This window comes from Anas platyrhynchos, chromosome 2 (assembly GCF_047663525.1).
Source record: "Anas platyrhynchos isolate ZD024472 breed Pekin duck chromosome 2, IASCAAS_PekinDuck_T2T, whole genome shotgun sequence".
NCBI lineage: Eukaryota > Metazoa > Chordata > Aves > Anseriformes > Anatidae > Anas > Anas platyrhynchos.
In genome coordinates, this window is record NC_092588.1 from 135,152,501 (window position 1) to 135,174,499 (window position 21,999).

Consider the following 21,999-nt stretch of genomic DNA (forward strand, 5'->3'; position numbering starts at 1 on the left):
CCATTCCCAATAAGCAGTTTGCATGCGGTCACCTTTTTTTGGAGGCTTGAGAATTTAGTAACATGGACATAGGCCACTCTGTGCCTGTTGGTCTCCGTGCCAAAGGAACATTTCCTGTCCCATTTAATTTCCCAGCACAGACATAGCCACTGTGTTACAGTCTGATCCCTGCTTTGTTCCTGTAGCTGTGCAACTGGGCATTGGTCTGTACTTAAAGTCTGTGGCAAACCGAAATGTAGTCTTTTGTGTCTATGTTACTCAACCCCATCCCTAAACCTCTGTTTGTCTTTGTCTTTTTTGAACTGTATGCTATTCAGACAGCAACTATATTTGGAATGGGCTGTGTGTAATGTGCAGATCCATTTAAATTAAGCAGTTATCCAGAAGTGAAAATCTGCTCTGTAAAGTAAATGGAAATTAAATGAGACAGACACGATGCCTAGATCCTGTGTTTGCACTACTAGTGAGCAGATATGTACTACTAATCTGATTTTACATCAGAAATAGGGATCATGAAGTGCAGGACTGAAACTCCTGGGCCTTAGGTGGTCCCAAATGGCAACGTCTGTCAGGTATAATAAGGCAGACCGCTTTATTTGAAAATAAAGCTATCTTTCTTCTTCAGACTCTAAATGCAGCTTTCCCCTGACATCTCACTGAGCACGTTTCCTTCTTCAGGGAGTCTGACACAGTGTTGGCACAATTTGGCAGATGTTCTTTCCTTTCTAATGTCTCTCAGATATATGCTTCATTTAATTTCATCCTGATGTGGTGCCTAAACCTACTGACATTGAAATGCTAAGAAGCAGTGATCTGCAGCTACTGATACTGTTTTTTTATCTGCTATCATCCCATCTTATCTGGGTAGTAAAATATAAAATGTGCACTGGAAAAGGAGCATATCTGCTCCCTTAGGTCCCAGTGTGCAAATTATTCTCAGTTTTCTTGTACATAAATTAATCCGTAGAAAATATAAACATCATGGTACCCCCAGAACTGACAGAGCAGGCTGGAAAGCTTAAGGCAGTTTAAAGGGGGAACAAGAGATAATTTGGCTCAAAAATATTTGGAGGCATTCAGAAGAAGAGGGGACAGGGTGTGAAATTCTGGAGAGCTTGGGGGTGCACAGGAGCAGGCAGGGAGCGTGATGGAAGGTGGAGCACGTGGGAAGTGGTAGGCATCAGGCCATGTCCACCTGGGCGTTTCCATGTGAGCAGCACTGGGTTAGGCACATTCGGTGACATCAGGGGGCCACTGGCATGTGGCAGAAAGGCTGAGATGGGAGAGGAGCCAGGAGGTTGGGGGAGAGCTGAGAGGAACGTGGCTGTTGAATGAGAGGAGCTAAAGAGGCCAGGCAGGGTGACGGGAAAGAAGGAGGAGACAATGGAGGGAAGTTTATTAGATGAGAGGGCTAAAATGCAACATGGTCATTGAAGCCTACAACCTCAGAGGTAGCTAGGAGCCTTGTGCCACATTTAGGATCTCCATCAGCACGTAAGTACGAACCCCTTTTCCTACAGCTTGAACACCAACAGTCACAGTGCGTGTGTGGCAGATTTTCAGGGCAGGCAGAATTTAAGTGAAGTGCAACAAAGCAGAAGCATGGTGTTTTGATCCTAAAAGGGGGGCTTTATCATGAGCAAGTCTTGCAGGGAGAGCGTGTCTCACTGGTGGTGTGGCTTACCTAAGCAAAGCATTTTTTCATTCTAAGTCAGAACTGTGCTAAAGAGGAAGCGATGATCTAGTTGTTCAGCCACCATATCCTGTGTTCAGAATAATTTTCATTTCTACTTATCTGCAAATGTTAATGGAATGTCCACAAATATTTTTTCTGGTTTCTATGGTAAGAGAAAGAGAGTGTGAAACTGTGTGTCAAAACCACTGCATCATTTGCCTCATCCTGTGCTTTTCAGGAGAAGACCCTGAGCACCAGGCGAGTCATCTGTGGCATTACGTGTGTGCAAAGTGACATTTAGTAAATTTTGATCCCTTTCAAGTTCATGTTTCAGAACACAGGCTTGCACATTACAAACCATATGGGTTACTTGATCACTTTTATAATTACCGTAACGACAGAGTATATCAAAACAGCTCCACACAGATTACTTCCTCTCTGACTATAAAGCGACCAAAAGGCACTTGCTGGAATTCAGCTGCGAGACTTTGGAAATAACTCTTTTTAAGGTTTAAGGTTTCCAAATTACTCAGAGGCAGAATCTCCCATTGCCCTGCTCACACATGCGTGGAGCTCAGCGGCAGGGTGCAGGCGCTGGGGGAGCCGTGCCAGCACGCCGTCACGTGGGGGAAGCAGCAGACGTGCTGCGTGCTTCCGCGGCCTTCTGGAAACAGCCCCGCTCCCCCGAGCCTGCGGCCAGGGGCCTGCCACGAGCTGCGATGCTCCTCTCGGGAAGGGGAAGGAAAAGAGCAGCCCCCTACCTTGATGCATTTCCCCGAGAAAGGGGCTTCAGCACAGGGCGCACCTCGTCAGAAGTTCTCGCCAAAGTGTCTCGTAACCGTGCATCCCCCAGTGCTCTGCCTACGAGAAGTGCAGGGGGTTAACCTTTGGTGGAACTGGGGAAAATAAAGCATCTTTATGAGAAGAGCTGTGAGGGTCTCAAATGAAGAATCACTGGGTTTGGTGGTATTTCCACAAATCCAGTGATCGCACAGCTCTTGCTCCTGACACAGCACCCAGCCACTGTCAAATAATAATGGCCGAAATTGTTATACTTGACCCCTGAAAGCAGTGTTTCTTCAATAAGCTTTTCAGCAGATTTCCTGAGAAAGTGAAAATCAGAGTTTGAGAGAGAGATCAGCATCATGAAAAATATGTGTATCTTTAGGAGGGACTCTCGCTGATTCAGGTGGGCCAGTGCCAGTAAAAATCCCCTGACCTCAAGTTACATTTGTCTTCTTTCCCCAGAGTGAATCTCTGAAGAAACTTTAATTTTATATAAAGAGAAGTATTTTGGGAAAAGATAATTGATATGTTAACAAATTGGAAACAAGTCCAACGGAGTTAAATAATGCCCAGCTTGTTTATGTGAACAGGTAGCTGGACGTGGAGATTGCCAGTGCAGTACTTTGCACTGTGTTATTGAACTGTTTCAAAGACAAATTTTATGAATAGAGATCAAAGCGTTTAAAAGGACTGTTAGCAAATATGACCACTTGTGCAAATATCCATGAACCTCCCTTCAAAAGCCTTTCAGTAGTTCCAAAGGCTGTCAGGGCATGTAATGATTGTAATAAATACTGTATTTGCTTTTGTTTCAGCTGGCTTTGACCAGCAAATTCGTCTGATTACTTCCATTGTTATTTTTGCTTAGAAGACAATTATATGGTTATCATTTAAAAATAAAACACTCTCCTTACACATTTCTGGGTACTGGTTTTCAAATTCAGAACTAACTATCTTAATTACTTTTTATACTTAGTTACTTATTTATACTTTTTATTTTCATGTCATCTTTGAACTTGTTTCTTTTCACTAATGTTTTTTTTTTTTCTTTGTTTCATGCTTCGCATGAATTTTCATGAATTTCTTGTTTCTTAATGCTTTGTGCTAGCTGGAGAAAGAAACCACTAATTTTTGAGAACCTCCCTGCCTGTAGATTAATACTGACAGAAATTTAAATTATAGCATACGCTAAGAATATATTGCCATTTAGCTGACAATCTGTTATGGCTGGATTATAACTGCAGTCAGGAGCAGAATACTCCTGTAGCTCTGAGATTAAATTTGAGCAACATAATAGGTCACACGGGGCTGTAAGGAAGCTCCTTGTGTTCTTCTGTAAATAGACTGAAGATACAGTCTGCCTCATCTGTATTTGGTCTACTTGTGGGAAACAAAAGGATAAATATAAGCTGTCCCATTTCCATTGTGGGTCCAATGTGCAGGACTCATCAAAGTACATCGGTGGAGTGGTGCCGGTAAAATTCCAACTGTGTCTCTACAATACATTACAACATGACCAGCTGCCTTAAAGCAGGCGCTTTATGTGTCAGATGTCCCTGGGAAAAAACTGTAATCATTTGGAAATCGATTGTGAGAGAAGTTGGTGCTGGTGTAACCAGCAGCACGTGAGCAGAGACGGTCACAAACTGTGAAGGTCAGCAACCCGCCAAGGGTCCCAGCACTGTGTTCCTTGGTTAAAACAACAACAATTTAAGGTATCTCCCTGTGCAAGGACACCATGCTGGGCAGCACTGAGCCTTTTGTAATGGGCAGCTTTGGGGAGGTTTTAACTTATTCTGTATCCAAATAATAAAATAATGAGTGCCTTCAGTTCAACATGAACAAAACTTCTGAGACGGGTAGGACATTTTTACCCATGTTGGCCAGTAAACTTCAGTTAACCCCATTTCTTTAGGAAAACAAAGAAACTACGAAGAATTTAGGATAAAGATTAGCTACACATTCTGTTTTGTCCTATAGGTAAACCCACATTTTTCCTAACTTACTGGTTTCCAATTTTGGTGTCAACACCTAGGGGGTCCAAAAAAAAGTGTTTAAGACCAGGCCTTGTTCAACAGACTAACTAATGTTTGTTCCACGGGGAGTCTGAACCTCTACTGGAAAATGTTTGGGATCTGTAAGTTTCAAAAGCTTCAAAGAATTGTTCTGATAGTGTGCTGTGATATCACACCAATGCTGTACAATGATACTGTATTTTTGCGATGTGCACTGTTCTGGAGAAGTGATCTCACTTCCTGACTCATCATCACTGCAGCTATACATATGGAGATTTTTCCATACAGGACCTGTTTCTATGCACTTGTCAAATCAGTTTGCCATAATGTGTGAGGTTTTGCAATTTGGATGAAACTAAACTGGATCTGTGTACAGCAACACTTATAAGGTTGCAATTCTGTAACTAAGCGTGCTCTATCTTACCTTCCTTTTTGTTTTACAGGTTGTTACTTTGTGGTATAGAGCGCCTGAAGTTTTGCTTCAGTCCAGCTATGCAACACCAGTGGATCTTTGGAGTGTTGGCTGCATATTTGCAGAAATGTTCCGTCGAAAGTAAGAAATGCTGTCATATTTTCTTCACTGTTTAATTTGAAATTTAAAAAATGTGCAACGATTTCTGTTACAATACCTTAGACCATGATTATGTTGGAAAGGACTGATAGGATGTTTCATTTACAGCACAGAACATAAGCACCCATTGCAAATTCATACTTTCCTCTGCCTTGGAGCCTTTCTTTCTGAATGGGAGTCTCCATTAGCTCTTGATAAAGCCCAGATGAGCATCGTTGTATTCCTGTTACACCTGTGTTACCTATGTAGATAAATAGGGCCTAGAGGAGCTAGTGATTGTTTTCAGTAAAACTACATTCTGGAAAGAATTTAGCCTGAGGAAGGCAAGTCCCAGTGTTCAGCAGAGTTTTCTTGCTCTGGAGTTGGTGCATTAGGCCATCAGTTGTTTTCTTGCAGTCCTCCTCCTCTCTTGGTATATCCAAGATCTTCAAAGTCACCATAAAGAGTTGATTCCAGGAAACACAGAAACAGAGGTAGGAGTTTTTGAAGAATAAGTTATTTTTCCAGGGTGCAGAATAACAGAGACAGTTAAATGTAATAAAATAATAATAATAATGATTTTTTTCTGATTCAATTCAATTAACTGTCAGAACTGTTTTTGCTGTAAAATATTACAGCTAGATAGAGTTGATTTGTGAATATGAGAGGAATACACATGTGCTGTTCTTTCCTGGTGGAAGGGCAGTAAAATGGAGGTTGTACTATGTAGGATGTGGAAAGGAGCAACCCCACAAAAACCTTAGCAAGATAGACCTGTTTCAATATTAACCTGATAATATACACTTTGGTTGAGCTTACTGGAAAAAAGTATGATTGTCTAGGTGATCTCTGTAGAGAAACTGTATATAGTATTTTGTAACACCTACACAGTGAGATCAAAGAATATATGTGAAGAAAATGATACACTATGTGGTCTAAAAAACAAAATCAATATAATTTACAGGAAGAAACCATACTGCAAGGATCTTGAGAGAAAACTATTTAAAAACAGCAGATTGAAATTTCTGCAATGTGAAGCTCATAATACTAATTGGAGTCTCCCAAAATAACTTTGGGACTCCTCTATTTATTAATGTGGAAAATAATAATAATAATATGGAAAAATCATTTTTCTTGGGCTTCTTGCCTGGTCAAATGGCCTGGGTAGAATTAGTACACTCCACCCTCTATGTGTGTGACTCAGAAATGAGGTCAGAAAATGAGAGAAAAGAAGAATGTGGATTTTAGGAGGATCAGTTAAGCCCTCCATTGCAATCTTTAAAAGATTTAGTCTTATACCACACGCTGCCAGGTTCACAGTGGCACTAGGCCATTGGTATTTTTTTCTGATTTAAGCAGCAGAGACAACAACTTCATTTTAGGATTTGTGAGAAGAATGATACAGGACAAAGAGCTGAACGTAGAACTTTATTATTTGTTCAAAACACCCATTTCTTCTCATTTAATTTGTGGTATTCTGACAGATAAGAAATATTACCATACGCAAGCATTACTAAATTACTTTTATTTTTGTGATGTATGTGCCTCAATGACTCTCCAAATCACAAAACCCAACATAGTAAATTAAATTAGGGACAGTTATATTTTCTACTTGTTTATAAATACAAATATTACATTAATGTTACAAAATCAGAGATTTTTTTAATGGAAATAAGATCTGACTTGAAGCAGAGTTTGATAAAACCAGGACTCCTACTATTCCTGCCAAAGGCAGGGTCAGTCTGACATTCTCAGCCCTAAATCTGGGAGACAGTCAAAAACTGTAGAAGTCAGAAATCTGCCAAGTCTGTATGTACTATGTTGTTTCATTGGAAGCAATATGACTTTCACATACAGCAGTATAGAAGCGTGATTTGGAAGACTAATCTGAAGTTTCATTTCCATAAAGCTACAACGAACAGCACTGAGCGCTATCTCCATGGACTGTTATACCGGGTTAATGTTGCAATACTCTGTATGATGTATATTGTCTTTCTGATTTTCTTCATGGATTGCAAAAGAAAGCCCATGTTACTGTGACCTTGGTAGCAATAAACTGTAAAATTTTGCAAACTCCATGGATTATTTCCAAAAGATCGAATAAATGGAACAGCTATTTCTGCAGGAAAATGGTAGTGCCCTTGAGTAATCACCCATCTGCATTTCCACCAGTGTTGATAGGATAAGTGTATGACAGTGTAGCTAAAGCTTAGAAGAGTATGTTGGTTTGACACTTAGACAACCTTCTTACTGTTTTACTTGTTTCCTTCTTTCCCTATTCTATTTTGCTTCCTTTTGAAAGTTTTTAAAGCTTCGTTATTTTAAGAAATGTCCTGAGACTGGTCTCAGCCTCTTCATATCACAGATACTTCGCTGGAACCGATTTGGAAATAATACACTATACAGCATCACAAAATGTATCAGAATGCCATTTATGCCAAGCAAACATTCAAAAGTGCAAACACTTTTTTAACTAGAATTTTTTACTAGTATTTACTAGAATACATTTTTTTGTAGATAGTTGCAAATGCAGTCTGGGTTCTCTACTCTTGCATGTGTATGGGAGAGCAGTGAGCTCTGCATGAATCGTCTGCTGTCCCAATGTTTCTGATTATTATGTCCCTAAGTGGAAGACACCTCATTTAATTTCAACCACACTTAATCCAAACCAGTTTATGACAAATGTTAGAAAGGTAATTTTTTATTTAAAAAAAAAAAAAACAAAACTGAATATACAAAAAAAAACATGCAGAAGCATATATATATATATATATATATATGAATGCATAGACATAAATAAATAAATAAATCTGTCTAGCTATACCCAGAGTAAATGTGAACATTTTTCTCATCTTGGCTTGTTCATCTAGCCAAATGACACTTCTCAGTTGAGAAGCAGGGTCCTGAAATCTGACGTTTGTATAAAGTCACAGCTATATTTAAAACTTGCACGTTGTCATTATGGTACAGATCTGTGGGCTTTTGCACTTTCATGTGTGCATACTAGTGTCTTAGTTCATCAGGGTTTGTGGGCATGAAGAATGGGCACGTGAATGCACAAAGACTACATCCTGAAACCCAGCTGCTGATGAGAGCAGCCCCAAATAAAACCTTATGTGCAAGTTTCTTTAAATGGTAGTTTCAGGTTTTTTTTAACCTCATGTATTGTCAAGTAGATTGCAGTCACTTATAGCCATATTTGGGTGGACTGTCATTAGTTAACAAAAGTGTAAATGTATTAGTCACAGTGGCTCCTCTTTGATGATTTAAAAGGTAAGGTGCATTGATAAATAATAACCAGTAAGGAAACCGGTGTGGTATGCCTTTGTGTGCTACAGTGCTACAGTATCCCTCACCAATACAGCTGGCAGGACTGATGGCATCCTTTGGAAGATTGGCACATTTCATGTCTTGTATCAGTCCAAACAGTCCTGAGCCATTTGCAATAATGTCACATGTTTCTGTAAAGTAATATGTTTAGATAAAAAATAAGGATTAATTATAAAAAGATTTCACTATGAAACTGAGCATTTTCCTGGCCAGTAGGAAGGGACCTTGTACTTCCTACTCAGCGGACAACTCATTAATGAGTAATGCAAACATGGGAGTAGGCATTCACTTCTGTCTGGACACATGAAACTTTTCCAGCTGGCTCAGGGACCATGGGCAGCTCCAAAGCAGGAAGCCATGACCAGTGTTTTAGGGGAGGGCAGGACTGTCTCTCTCCTTGCTTGGATTAGGTAGTACTTAAGCAAGGTGTGAAAGGAACACCTGTGAGAGGAAGAAGACAGGAATCTGAATCTGGGTGAAACAACCTAGTTCTTTAGTGCACCTATACATGCCCAGTTCAAAATGACAATCCTATGCAGGATTGAAATCACATAGACTAGGGTGTTAGTAGGTGTGTATTTGGAGTAATGAGTCAAATATCTATATAGTAATTCCAGCTAGTCAAATGTAACTATAACATGGCATGAACAACCAAACTTGCCTTTATTTGTAGTAAATATAGAGCTAAAAAAAAAAATAATTGGTTTCTGTAGTCCATGTAGTACGTTCATAGCCAGACAAGCTGAAAAAGCCTTACCTTTGAGAGTGAACAGTGAATGCATGTGCGGTCTTCAGTAATATCACAGGTATCAATTTAAACCCAAAACTTGAAAGACCATCCTGTCCCCAAAAAATTTTCCTCCTCCCCAAACCAAAATTAAAACAGTATTATCTCAGTTCCCCCTGCTTCATCCAGCTGAGAGGGAAATTGATTCCATGCACATGGACTTCTTACTGAAACCATTCACGCACCAGCTCCATGGTGTTTTAATGAGCCTGCTGTTGGAAAGTTCATCAGTCCCAGAATTTCATAAGCCACAAGATTGGCACAAATAGTATGAGGTTATTATTTATTCATTTTTAAATATTAAATCATGCTTTTAGCAGTTGTCTCATTTTTTCAGCTTACTCCACCAGCTCCTAATATATGTGAGACAGGCATTGCATTGCCAACTATGTCTGAAAAGTGTGGCAGTGGTAAAAGATGTGTGAGTCTACTAAAATACCTACAGTGGTACAAGTTCCCTGGTGGGACCAAGTAGACATAGGACAAGAAGCTATAAGCATAGAAATAATCTTTCAATGGTGTAAATGTGCCCAATTAGAGGAGCTGCATCATTGTATGCAGAAAAGCCATGAGTCCAAGACTTTGTTAGTTGTGATTATGTATAGCAATGTGATACAGTCAAAGTTTACAGCCTCATCTTGTGATCATGCTGTGATATGAGCACTGGATTTGGGATCTACAGGCTCCCTTTAACCAAACAAAACAATTAACTGGTTTTAAAAAGCAAGGAATGCATTCATATTTGTTCTTAGATACAATTTTTTACTGTATGGAATAGTTATACAGAATCTTTCAAACTAAATGTAGTAGGTCTTTATTCCACTTTCCGAACAAGCCATAGGTTATTACTAGAATTTGAAATGCAGCCGTCAGATCCATCGTGTGTACTTCTTCTGTGTTGAATCCAGAACCAAATGCTATGATAGGTCTGTGGAAGAAGGTGGGTCCCCACATGACCCTAGCCTCCATATCTACTTCTGAGCAAGGAAAGAACAGTCAGCTCTGCAACTGTTTCAGAGCATTGTGGAATAAATATGGTTAAGTGGTTTCAGGGAGGAAAAAAAAAAAAAAAAAAAAAAAAAAAACAGCTGAGTGCAACAGGAACACCTGTTTTTGAGCTGTCTCCAAAAACTGAAGCTGGAAAGGAAAGTTTGAGCTTCTGTTACTGAGTTAAAAGAAAAACTGTTTTAGATGGATCGTGTGGTAAAGTCTTGGCTTCAGTGAAATCATTGTTGAAATTAACCCTGACTTCAAAGAGGATTGTAACCTCTCTAAAAACAATTCAGTAGGACAGAGTGGCACAAAGAGAGGCAGAGCTAATCTCTGTTAATGTGTACAGCACTTAAGTACTTAGCCAGAGTGATCACTCTGCAAGATGGCGTTGCAAACTGGCAAGGAGAGGGTATTGCATGGGTTGTCCTGGCTTCTGTGCTTTGTTCTTCTTGCAGTGACCATGTACAAGCGTTTACTTGTATTACCTGTGAAATAAACCTTGACAGGTGACTTTCAGGGACTGAGACTTTCATTCTAAATAAGAGGTGCAACACGGGAGATGTGATGAACTGTCAGTTGAACAGCTGAGGTTGGAATTCACAGTGTCTCCACTATGGTCCTCGTGAGACTGCATAGCAGAAGCAAAAGAGTGTGTTCAAGTTACATTTGCAAGAATTTAAACTATTTTGTTAGTATGATAATTGATATCTGTCTGTCAAAAGATGGCCAAGAAAAAACGTAATTTTAGAAGAAATCAGGCCATCGATATGTGAGCTACTGTATGCATGTCCTTACCCAGAAGAGGAAGTACATGTTCCCATTTGTTTCCAGTGGATAGCTAAGTGATAACACATAACAGCGCCTACAGGTTTTCTGGTGCTTTGAATGGAACAGGTAGCTTTTAATTCAGAAGAAATCTGTAGTCCAGTTCATCCTGTAGGCCGTTCTTCTAACTAGCATCAGTTTCATCATGCACTCATTTGGTCTGAATTAGCTGTTCCTACAGGTGCTAATCTCTCACAGACATAGCCCTTTAAGGTTGCATTTTGAAAAAATTAGGTATACATCTGGCAACAGATGTTCAACAGCAGAACCACAGTTTTTGAACTGCTTAAGCATGTTCTTCATCTGGAGAAAGAAGAAGTAGAGAGGACAGTGGGCTTGGGGAAAGTGGTTCATAGAAATTCTGCTATTGTGGAGAACTGCTTTGAAATTTGCGGTGCAGGGTCCTCTACTCTAAAAATATTCCAGTTTAGTCATTCCTTGTGATTAGCTGTTTTGTTGTTGGACAGTCTTGAGGAACAGACAATGAATCTGTATCTTCATAAATGCATGCCTGCTGGAGGATTTATATATATTATGACACCCTCACTTCAAGTTAAGTAACAGCATGTCATCACTTAAAAATGTTTTTCATTAATACTGTTCAATTACTCAAAGCATTCGGGGACTAGAAAGACTTGTTTAAAGTCTGTGATCAACAGTAAACTATCATATATTGGAACAGTAGAAACAAAATACGATACCACTTATTATGGAGCTTGTACATGGTCCAGATTCTTACCATAGCCCAAGTGTATTAGTGTAGGCAAAGATGTAACTAAAGGTAGGGTGGTTTGGAAAGGACCCGGAGGGAAAGACAGCATATTGATATAACACACCATAGACGAAACTCTCTTTCAAACTGGAATCAATGGATACTGTTAGAGTTATATGTGTAGGGTAGAAAATCACAGGGAAAAAGTTATCAGTTTATCTGACTGATAGTAGTGAAGATTTTGGTGTTGTTTTACCTCTCTGCCCGTGCAACAATAACACTGTGAACAAAGCCTGGAAATAGATATCTTTATGTATCAATACTACCATGTCAGAATTTGTGAAGGTCTATGACATGGTTTTGTCTCATTTAAGATGCCTTTTAATTTTTGTCAGTGATTTTCCTGTGCTTCAACGTATCTGATCACTTAATCTTCACTGTTTTTAAGTAGACACTGTAGCTATGCAACAATAGGAATATTTCATTTTGCCTACTAGGTCCTGTACTCCTCTGTGTCATAAAGCTCCTATTTTTTTTTTCAGGTCTTAGCTTAGCCTGTCCTTTTTGTGCTCTGTTTTTGTTTTCAACACATTTCAGAAACGCCTTTCAAAACCAGAGCAAAAATGATCTGTAAGATATTTTCAAATCTTCTTTATGTGGGAGAAGGAAGAGAGAAGTGGAGAGATCAGAAAATAAATCCATGAAAGAAAAGGAAAAGAAAAAAAAAAAAAGGAAAATCAGAATGAAAACACCTGGATATTTGGGAGGGAAGGAAAAACAAAACCAATACAGTAGGCAAAAAGCACCTGAGTAAATAAAACTATGAATGCTGTTTACAACTCAGGGTTTGCCTAAAACCTGGCAAACTTCTTAAATGTGGCTTGAGAGAGAACTGTTCACTTTATCATGCAGCAATTTTAAACACAGACTTTGCAATCATATTATCAGGTGTTTTCCAGTAGACCTTAAACCAACGTATCTAGTGGACCAAGAGCTCAAAAGTGTAATCATCCACTTGTCTGCTTGCTCACAGTTAGATTTTGGTGGATGCAAAATTCAAACAACTCTTTTTTTCTTTTTTTTTTCTTTTTTTTTTTTATTTTAACAAGTAAAGGTGGATTTTGCAGCTTAGAACTGTAAAAGCTACAGAGCTTGATTTGCAGCCTTTGAACCAAGGTACTGTACAGTTCTGGCCTGAGTTTGTTTTTGCCATTTTTGGAAATTATCTTGTTTTGTTACAAGAATGATTTAAGTTGCAAGTGCCATTAAAGTTCACCACACTCCAGACCAACTGTACTGGGAGAAGGTTCATTCCTTGGAAAGATCTTGTCAGCATTCAAAATTCTGTGCTTTGCATTTTTCCTCCTTTATTCTTCTGCCATTCATGTGCATATGGGTGTGTGGGAGGCTGATGGTTTTTCCAAACCAGGCTTAATAAAATTGGAGTTTTTCTTCCTCCCTAGATAGGTGGCCAGCCTATTACAGACATATTTTTCAAGCATTTCTTAAATTGAATGGACCCAAGCCACAATTTAGCTTAGTGACCTTAGTGATCTGGCGGAACAACAATGACATTTTGCTTCAGACTTTACTAACAAAGGAGGGCAGAAGACCGTACTTGTTCATGCTATTCCAGTTTCCTGATAAGCAGGATTGTTTTCTCTTTAATCCTAACTCTGCGGCAGAATTCCCCTTGGCTTTGGGCAGAGGACAAATGCATATTAATGGAGTGAAGGGCAGATAGAATAATACCTCTAATTATCAAGTACAAAACAGATATGAGTTTCCAAGGCAGCATCACCCCGTTAAAAATAAAATACCTCCTTGTTTTTCAGCTCACATTTTCCATCAAGCCTTTTCTCGCTGATATCTAAGTGCCTACGGTTGGGCTGATTGATAGCCGTTAGTCAAATCCAGTAACTGTATGGGTCTGTGGTTGGAGATGAGTGGTGAGTGAGTGCGAGCCCATTCACTTGTGGTTTTCCTTCTAGTTTCCAGCCATGCCAGACTTTCAGTCAGAGGAATAGATCTGTTGGTAAGGGAAACCGTTGGTAAACCATAGAAACCAAAAACTGTCACTGCTCATGACAAAAAAAAAAAAAAAAAAAAAACAGAAAGGAGCTCTGAGGCAGGGGTAAGAAGACCTGGGGGAGCTGTGTTAGCTGACAGTTGAATCTCTCTCTTAAGCACAGGTGTGGGCCAGGCCCAGGCCAGGGGTGGGTGCTGCAAGGTGGCAGCCAGTGGCCACGCACAGCCCAGGCCCAGCCTGAGCTCATGAGAGAGCTCCCCACCTGCAAAGCTTCCATGTGCAGGTGGCACGGCACTCATCTGAAAGCCTTCGGAATATATCATCATTAAAAAAATGCATATTCCTTAGAGGGCTGGCAGGCTGGTATGTGACAATCTGAACTGGCCTGACCAGAGGTCAAGGGAAAAGAGCTTGTGGCTAGGAAAAAGACCACAACAAGTCAGTCATGATGTAGATATTTGGAAGCCCTTGGTATTAACATTGTGGCATTTGTAATGGTATTTGTAATGTAGTTTGTATTTGGAAAAACATAATTTGCATTTGGAAATAAGGTTGGCAGCAAAACCACCTGCCTCCCTCATGGCATTGTGCTGGGAGGTCAACGAGTAGGTGCGCCACCTCGGTGGACTCTGGAGCGTCAGAAAGATGAGTTCTTTCCCGGAATAAGCCAGGACATCCCCAGCTGCAGGTGGCTTTCAGCAGTTCCTCCACCAGCCAGAGAAGAGGGTAGGCACAAGGCAATATTACCCGTGCCCCTTCCTCTCGGCCCCAGAGAGGGACAGCCAGCTGTACGCAGCCCAAAGACTTTGCTTTTGAAAGGGTCTCCTGGCTCTTTCACACAGCTTCCCTCTTCAGGAACTTGGCTGCAAGAGGCTTTGCTTTTTGCCTAGAGTTTGGCTGGGGGAAGCTCTGTGTACTTCTGTTTGACTCGTAATAGAACTAAACATTGTTTTTATTTACTTTTCTCTTTCATAAGAAAATGGCTACAAAAAGGTATTTAAACTCCAAGTGGGTGTACAGGATCCTTTCCTGGACCCTGGTGCATGTGAGAGAGGAGGAGAGAAAGACTAGATGTTAACTTTGGGTCTTGTTGCTGAGCTCCCAAGCATGGATTTTTTCCAAATTGAGTGTCTAGTCAGAAATCCTGATCTGGCCAGCTTTACTGAATTTTCTATATTCAACTGTCCACAAAAGATGTCTAATAATTAGCTACTATCAGTCAGTTCTAAAAACAGCATGTAATGATTGAGAGGTTTGTAGGAGAAATCTGTCCTGAATTTGTGTCTTTTCATTTGAAAAGCTTTGCACTAGCACTTCTCCGTATGGAGGTGCTCACCAAAGCTGTTAGACATCTTAAAAAGAAAAAGATGGAGAAGTGGAAAGTACACATAAAGGAACAGACAACAGCAGGATTTTAAAAACACCTACCTACAACAGAGCAAAACATAACAGCTTTCTGAAACTTAGTACTATTCCGTACCAAGTAAATAATAGGCTGTGAGAGGAGAGCTCTAAACATCAGAAGAAAGCAAGAGGAAATGTGATATTTAGATTTCTGAAAAATCATTTCTCCAAGGTAATGGCAGTGCCCAGAGGCAGCTCCCTGCTGCTGCCTTTGTGGAGACGCTTACCTACGCCACGAGGGTTAGACCACTGCAGAGGACTTGCCAGCTGCTCTGGGAGTCTGCACTTTGGCTGGCATTGCAGATGTCAAAGACCTAGAAAGAGGCCTAATCTGGGGATGAAGGGAGGTGGACATGGCCTCTTCTGCACGTGCACGCTGAACATCCTAAGGCAGCACACATGGCACCACAGGTAGCTGGAGCTGCATCTGCCATCAGTCCTCAGGGCCCTGCTTGTTGGCTGCATACTAGAAAAAAAAGAGAAGGAGCATGGTAGGATACAGTTCACACTTGTTCCTGTCCTGTCTTCCTCTGAAGCCACAGTGTGCCTTGTGATATGAATACATGTGTTGCCTTCCTTCTCAATTTTGTTTGCACAATGCCTGTGGCACTGCCATCGCATTTGCTTGCATACTCTGCTTGACCTGCCAACATGCTGTCTATATACAAGTCCACGCAAGACTCAACCACCATGGTGCACTGACTCTGCTAGAGACTGCCAGGATTCAACAAGCCAAGAGCTCTTGATGTCAACATGTGACATGCCTGGCTGCCCTTCTGTGCTGGCTGCATGCTTTATTTTGCAGTCTTTGAGGAAACAAACAGCAGTCTGGCTATGCATGGTCAAACCATGAGACTTCTTCCAGAAACTGATGCATAATGTGCTCTGCTTTCCTTTTATAGATGTCCAGAATGCATTCTGTCCAGAAGCAATTCTAAGACAATCTCTGATGCAGTATTTCTTTTACTCAAATATTCTCCATAGCTTCTCTCATAACGTATCCAGGTTTGTCAGTAACAAGTGCTTTTGGAAGACAGTAATTTGTCAAATGGGAGTTTCATCCAAGGGATTACTTCATTTCCACTGATTTATTCTACTGGGCTAGAATAAATTGGCACAAAGATTCAGTTACTATTGATTGTGACTGAGTCTGAATCAGTTACCTGAAGATAAATGACCTATTCAGCTATATCATCCAGAATTTGACCAACTATTGTGAATTATCAGATCATTTTTATTAGATTACGTCCATGAAGCAGGTTTTCTTATTATGTCAGTACAGCATACACACCAGTCTATACAACTGAATGATTTTTTAAAGTGCTCTTCATGTCCAAATAATTGGAGTGTAAGCTTTCAGCATATAAAGAAGTACACATAATGTGAGAGATTTTTCAGTAATGTTGCTATCTGTAACTGTTAAATTAAGCCTAATTGGCAGTGATGAATCATACTCAGCTGCTGTAAGAATGTAGATACTTGGTTACGACTAGATCACATCAAACCATTAGAAATTGTAGAGTATATTTACAAAGTCTGGTCTCTATCCAAGATGCGTATCCTTCACACTGAGGCAAAGAGGAAGGCATGCTTGCTTCTTTTCTGCCTTAGCATCAGTTTTCCTTTTCTGGAAAGTAATTGCAAAAAGAGGTTCATGTTGCTGATTTCCTAGATCTTTTAAGTGTTTGATGATGAGGGCACTTTGCTGGAAAGTGAGAGTGGAGTTTAAAGAGGACCCAGACAATTTAGTAAACTCTATTTTTGGTAAACTCTCCAGCCACAGCTGTATAAAAAGCAATGTATAAAATGGTTTACCGTGGAAGGAGGCTTTTCCTCAGTTATTCACATTCATCAGAAGAGGATTCTGGTTTTTGAATTCTGAGCAAATCCACGCCTCTTCTTAAAGGGTTAAAACTCATGTCTGAGCTTCCATTGCCTTTCTCCAGTGCTCTCAGCAGCTCCCAATATTTTTATAAATTACTTTTCAGAAACAATAGCCAACTCCGTCTGAATCTTGGGGAACTCCTAGCAGAGGACATGAAAGTGGTGAATAACTTGCTGATACGTGTACAAATTACAGCAGGGGTCTCAACAGATGGCCTCAGATTACCATGCACTGTCATGATCCAGTAAATGTAAAGCTCACAGCTTCTCCAGCCTGATTAGGAGAATATATTTTATGGAACAAAGTATTACTTAGAGCAAAATTATACCTAGTTTAACTGGCCCTTGAAAATTGTACAAATTCTCCCTGCATGGTTGCTATACATTCTTTCTACCTTTAATGCTTATCTCAAGTTTTTCAGCAGGTGTTTATTAATTCACTGTAAGTCAGCACAGCTGCTAAAAATTAAAGTATTTTTCCACACCATCCTTCTAATCCACTTGCATGTCTTTTGATGCTCAGTCTCTGCAGCTGGAGGAAAAAAATCTGAAGTTGAAATTTCACCTCTGCTCACACAGTAGTTTACTGCTCAGTGCTAAAAGTGTTTTCCCTGCCTTTCTTGTCTGAAGGATTGTAATCCCCTTTCAGAGATTCTTCTGGCCAAGAGTGTTTTATTACACTTGAAGGTGATGAGAGATATGGGGTAGGAGGCAGTCCTTCTGATGTTTCAGGATTATCTGAAAAATTAGAGAGGCTTAGTGCAACAGGTGCCATTAACACCTAATACAGGGGCAACAAAAGTGATCATAGATCAAAACATGTACTCACTGCCACACAGCAGCGGCTCCAGCCCAGCTGGAGAGAAAGCCCAAGGGTTTGCCTCTTAACTTGTAATGCTTTCCCATAGACAAATTCCCTATTTCTTGGATTTTATTCTGTATTGAGAATTTCATGTTCTCGATTGCATAAAACATTAATGTTTCACTTCAAATATGGAAATCTGATATCTAATGGATCTCTTTCCTGAAGTACCAAAGAGTGCCAATGCTCAGCCTCCGTTACCTCATTGTATCACCTTTGCCATTGTGCTGCTACCAATGACAGTGAAGATTTGGCCTTCTAGGCTTTTTTCCTAGTGCTTTTCTAGTTTACTCTTTCCAGCTCTACAATAAATAAAAATTAGACTAGTAACTTAGTCAAATAGATGTACCATTTTATGTGTAACTTGTAACGGTGGAATTAAAGCATCACTTACTGGTGTACGTGGTATCACTTATACTGGTGTCCTTTTTCATGATTTTACATTACATATTTAGAGTATACGTTCTTCTATCTACAGGGTGTCCTTTAGTCTATCAAGCTCTTTGCTTAGCATCATTGAGAAAGAAAGAGCCTAGAAAACCTGAGAAGATATACTTGGATGTTAATTTTTTAAGTCTCTTTGGGTAGACTGAATGTGTAATATACCTGTTCCTTTTGCATGAACTTTCTTCTTTGATATAGAAAAATCAGGGGTAGGTATGAGTTGACTTGCCTGTAGGAGCCGACTTTCCTCATGCAACAATTGTGAAATGCTTTTCAGCTGATACAAGAATAACACTGTTAGACACTTGGGTACAAAGAGTTTATTGCATGAGAAATTGACCTAATGGCACAAAATCTTTTAGTTTAAAGGTTTACTGGGAAAGCAATCTGATTGAAAATATTTTCAGATTGTGAAAGAGGAATTGTATTTTAATTAGGGCCTCAGACTTGAAAATCTATTACATAACCCCTTGGTTAAAACTAATTCCAGTGTTAGAGGCACTCTCAGAGCAAAGTCAATTTTAAAAGATTTTTTTAGACCAGTGTATACAGTAAATGCTAACTGCCAAGCTTTCCAGAATCATCTGAACATTCACAGAAAACTTGTGAAACTAAAAAAAAAAAAATTCTGCATCTCTGAAAATACTGATTTGAGTGGATTTTCACAATGAAATTTCATGCATGCATAAAGCAATAGATATTTTGTGTAGGAGACTGCTTTTATTTCATTTGCATAATTGATGAAGATGAGGAACAGACTTAAACCCTATTGCTTACCTTGGGGTAGGTCCTTGGCTGTGATACAGATATTTTAAAAATACTTCTTTAAAATACAGCATTAAGGAGCACCTTCACACTCTGACTAAATCGTGTCACTTTGGAATGCCGTCTGCTAGATTTTTAAGTGAGAAATAAATTATGAGCTTAATGAAAGCAGTGGTGGAAAATAGCTCTGGCCTGCTTTGGAGGGAGGATTGAGATCTTCTCAAGGAAAATATGGGTAAATTTATTCACAGGCGTAAACCTCTGGAAGTGAGGGTTGTCTAGAGCTCCGCAAACACATGCTGCCTGTTCACAGCATTCTGCACAGAGATTTGCACTGTTGCTTATGTGAGTGAAGTGGAGAGGAAGGAGCTCTCAGCTCCTATCCATCCACACAGGATAGCCCTTATCTAACCCATGGGTCAACTACTGCCCTCCAACTCTAAAACTCAGTTGCACAAGAGCAAAGAGGCACAGCAGTTTTGGAGTGTGCAAGTTTTAAAAGGGGATATGAAATAGGTTCAACAGAGAGAATACAAAAAAACAATGTGTTCATGGGAAGAGCATGACTGGGTTGTATTTTTCATACCTGTTGTTCTTTCTGAAGGCTATAAAAATGCAGAATGGTTGTACAATTAAACTTGAAACAGCTGAGTGACTAGATAGATGTAATTTAACTGTGAATAGATGTAATTAATAGATGTATAGATAGATATTTGTATTGATAGATGTAATTTAACAGTGGTGGGATGAGTGTTTAACACACAAATGGTTAATTCATATTGCTGGTGGAAGTGTCAGTACAAACAAGACAAATGCTTCTTTTTGCACTCTGAGCAAAGACCACACATTTTTTGCCTTTCCCTTTCTCCAAGGCCAGTTGTGTGCGTATTTCTAGAGCTTGCATCAAATGTTGGGACAGTTTTCAAAATGCCACTGTTATATCATGTTCACTGAGCTGAGATAACTGCTCAGTTATAAACCCTGATGAAAGAACCTACAAATCTTCTGGAAAAGCAAAATGTCCACAGATAAGAGAGTTGTGGCGTATGTGCTTAGGGATTAAGTGAAGGACATTCAACCTATCAAGGCTCTTCCATTTAAAAAAAAAAAAAAAAAGGCCAGGGGGAAAAAGAGTGTTACATGAGGAATGCTGAAGCAGTTCTGCCCAGGAACAAATGGGATCTGCCCATGTTAGATGATACAATGATTTAATAATACCTGTACTCGCCTTTCTTACTTATTTATTGGCATGCTATCTCCTTCTGTTGAAACTCCTTTTTCTAACAAGATGCTGTGAAACCAGAGCATACTTACCCTGATCCTGGGGTCATTGATGTCTGTGGTAAAGCTCCCTTTTAAGCCATCGGCGGGGGACAAGGCCCTCCTTTCTGCTCCAAGGCCAGCTGGGACTTTGTAAGGCAACACTTACACGGAAAGCATCAAGCAAATGTTAAGCCCCCCAGAGTAGGATCTTCCTCTGTCCAGTTCCTAAAGGAGCTTTGAAGGTGCTCATATTTTCTCTTATTTAAGCTCTGTATCTTTCTCTTTGCTGTATTTTTAATCAACAACTGAATCTATGCAGCAGGCTGCTTTGGTCATAAAGCTGTACACTGTGGCTCTGTTTGGTTTCCCTCTTACTAATGTTTTCCTTTCAGTTATGCATTCAAAGGGAACGGGTATGTCTGCCTGCAAATTTCTTGTGAATCGAACCCCTTTACAGTCCTGGCTCTTACCAGGCTGCCAACCTGTATGTTAGAAATGCTCAGAAAATCCAACATCGTGTAATGCAAACATTTGTAGCAAAGCCATGCAAACTTCTTGTAATGAAAACTCACACCAGGGAATGGTGATCTGGTTAGCAATCTTAACACAAAAATGCGTTGCCAAAATGATACCAGATCTTTTTTTAGTGTGTTTTCTCTCACTAGCCGCATTATTTTCTATTTTTCCTTTTTACCTCCTTTTGGACACCAATGGCTTTTAGCTTTGGACCTCTACACGGGTGGTGTCCTGGAGGCTCACTGAACTGAGTCTTTTCTTTTCTGGCTTGTATCTGCAAGTTCAGAAAGCAACTTGCTTTCTCAGCTTCTTAGGAAATCGACTGTATGTGCATTTGGGGGTCAGAATATTGTCTTTATTTTTAGAATTCATTGCTTCATTTTAAATAGGAAAGGGGAGCACATTCAACACACTACAGCACTGGAAGTTTGCAGCACCTTTTCAGAAACTGCCTGTTTTCCTTTTTCTGCCGTTGCCTATTGAGTAATACTCAAAAAGTTCAGGAGAAACTTCAGAGAAAATAGTCATTATTGCAGTTCTGTTGATGCCTTAGATGTGATTCTAACAATAGTTTAATACTGATACAGTCCAAATGATCTTAAAGGTGTTATTCATCATTACGGTACCATCCTACTTGAAGAATGATAGATTTCAAGTCAAAAATGTTGGCTATTTTATTGCAAAACTAAAAATGTCTGATCCATTTTTTGTCAGATTCTACCTGAACAGTATTTTCTCAGTCCTAATGTGTATCCATGTCATCTTTCTTTTTATATGTAGAAGTTTCTTAAGTTTCAAGTTTTAAGCAATTTGTGATCAAGTTCCACACAAAGTAACTTCTTCCTATGCAGTGTCTGGCACCCACCCACACAGATATATTATTAAAGGGAAAGGAGAGGGAGAAGTACAAAAAATGTTACATTTAAAATGAGAACTCTGAATTGCACAACAGCTGAGGCAAGTCACTTGTGACTGGAAGTGGGTAACTGTTCAGAGCATGCAATGTTGTCAGCTGTGCCCTGTCTTCAGAATAAAATTTTGTACCATACCATATTCATGAAAACTATTGGAAATGTCATCTTTAAATAGGGATATATGTATTTTCCTTATGTTTTTCCTTTTCATACCTGCAGTACACACTTGCCCAGGGGATCTATCA

At 39.7% G+C, this 21,999-nt stretch overlaps 1 protein-coding gene across 2 annotated transcripts in view; it reads left to right on the forward strand.

Moving 5' to 3' along the window:
- Positions 1 to 21,999, forward strand: part of CDK6 (cyclin dependent kinase 6) — a 140,861-nt gene that overhangs the window by 92,171 nt on the left and 26,691 nt on the right. For both annotated transcript variants that reach the window (XM_027450782.3, XM_027450783.3), the window contains exon 5: positions 4,920 to 5,029. In XM_027450782.3, the coding sequence (XP_027306583.1) occupies positions 4,920 to 5,029 (110 nt within the window). The remainder of the gene's footprint in view (positions 1 to 4,919; positions 5,030 to 21,999) is intronic.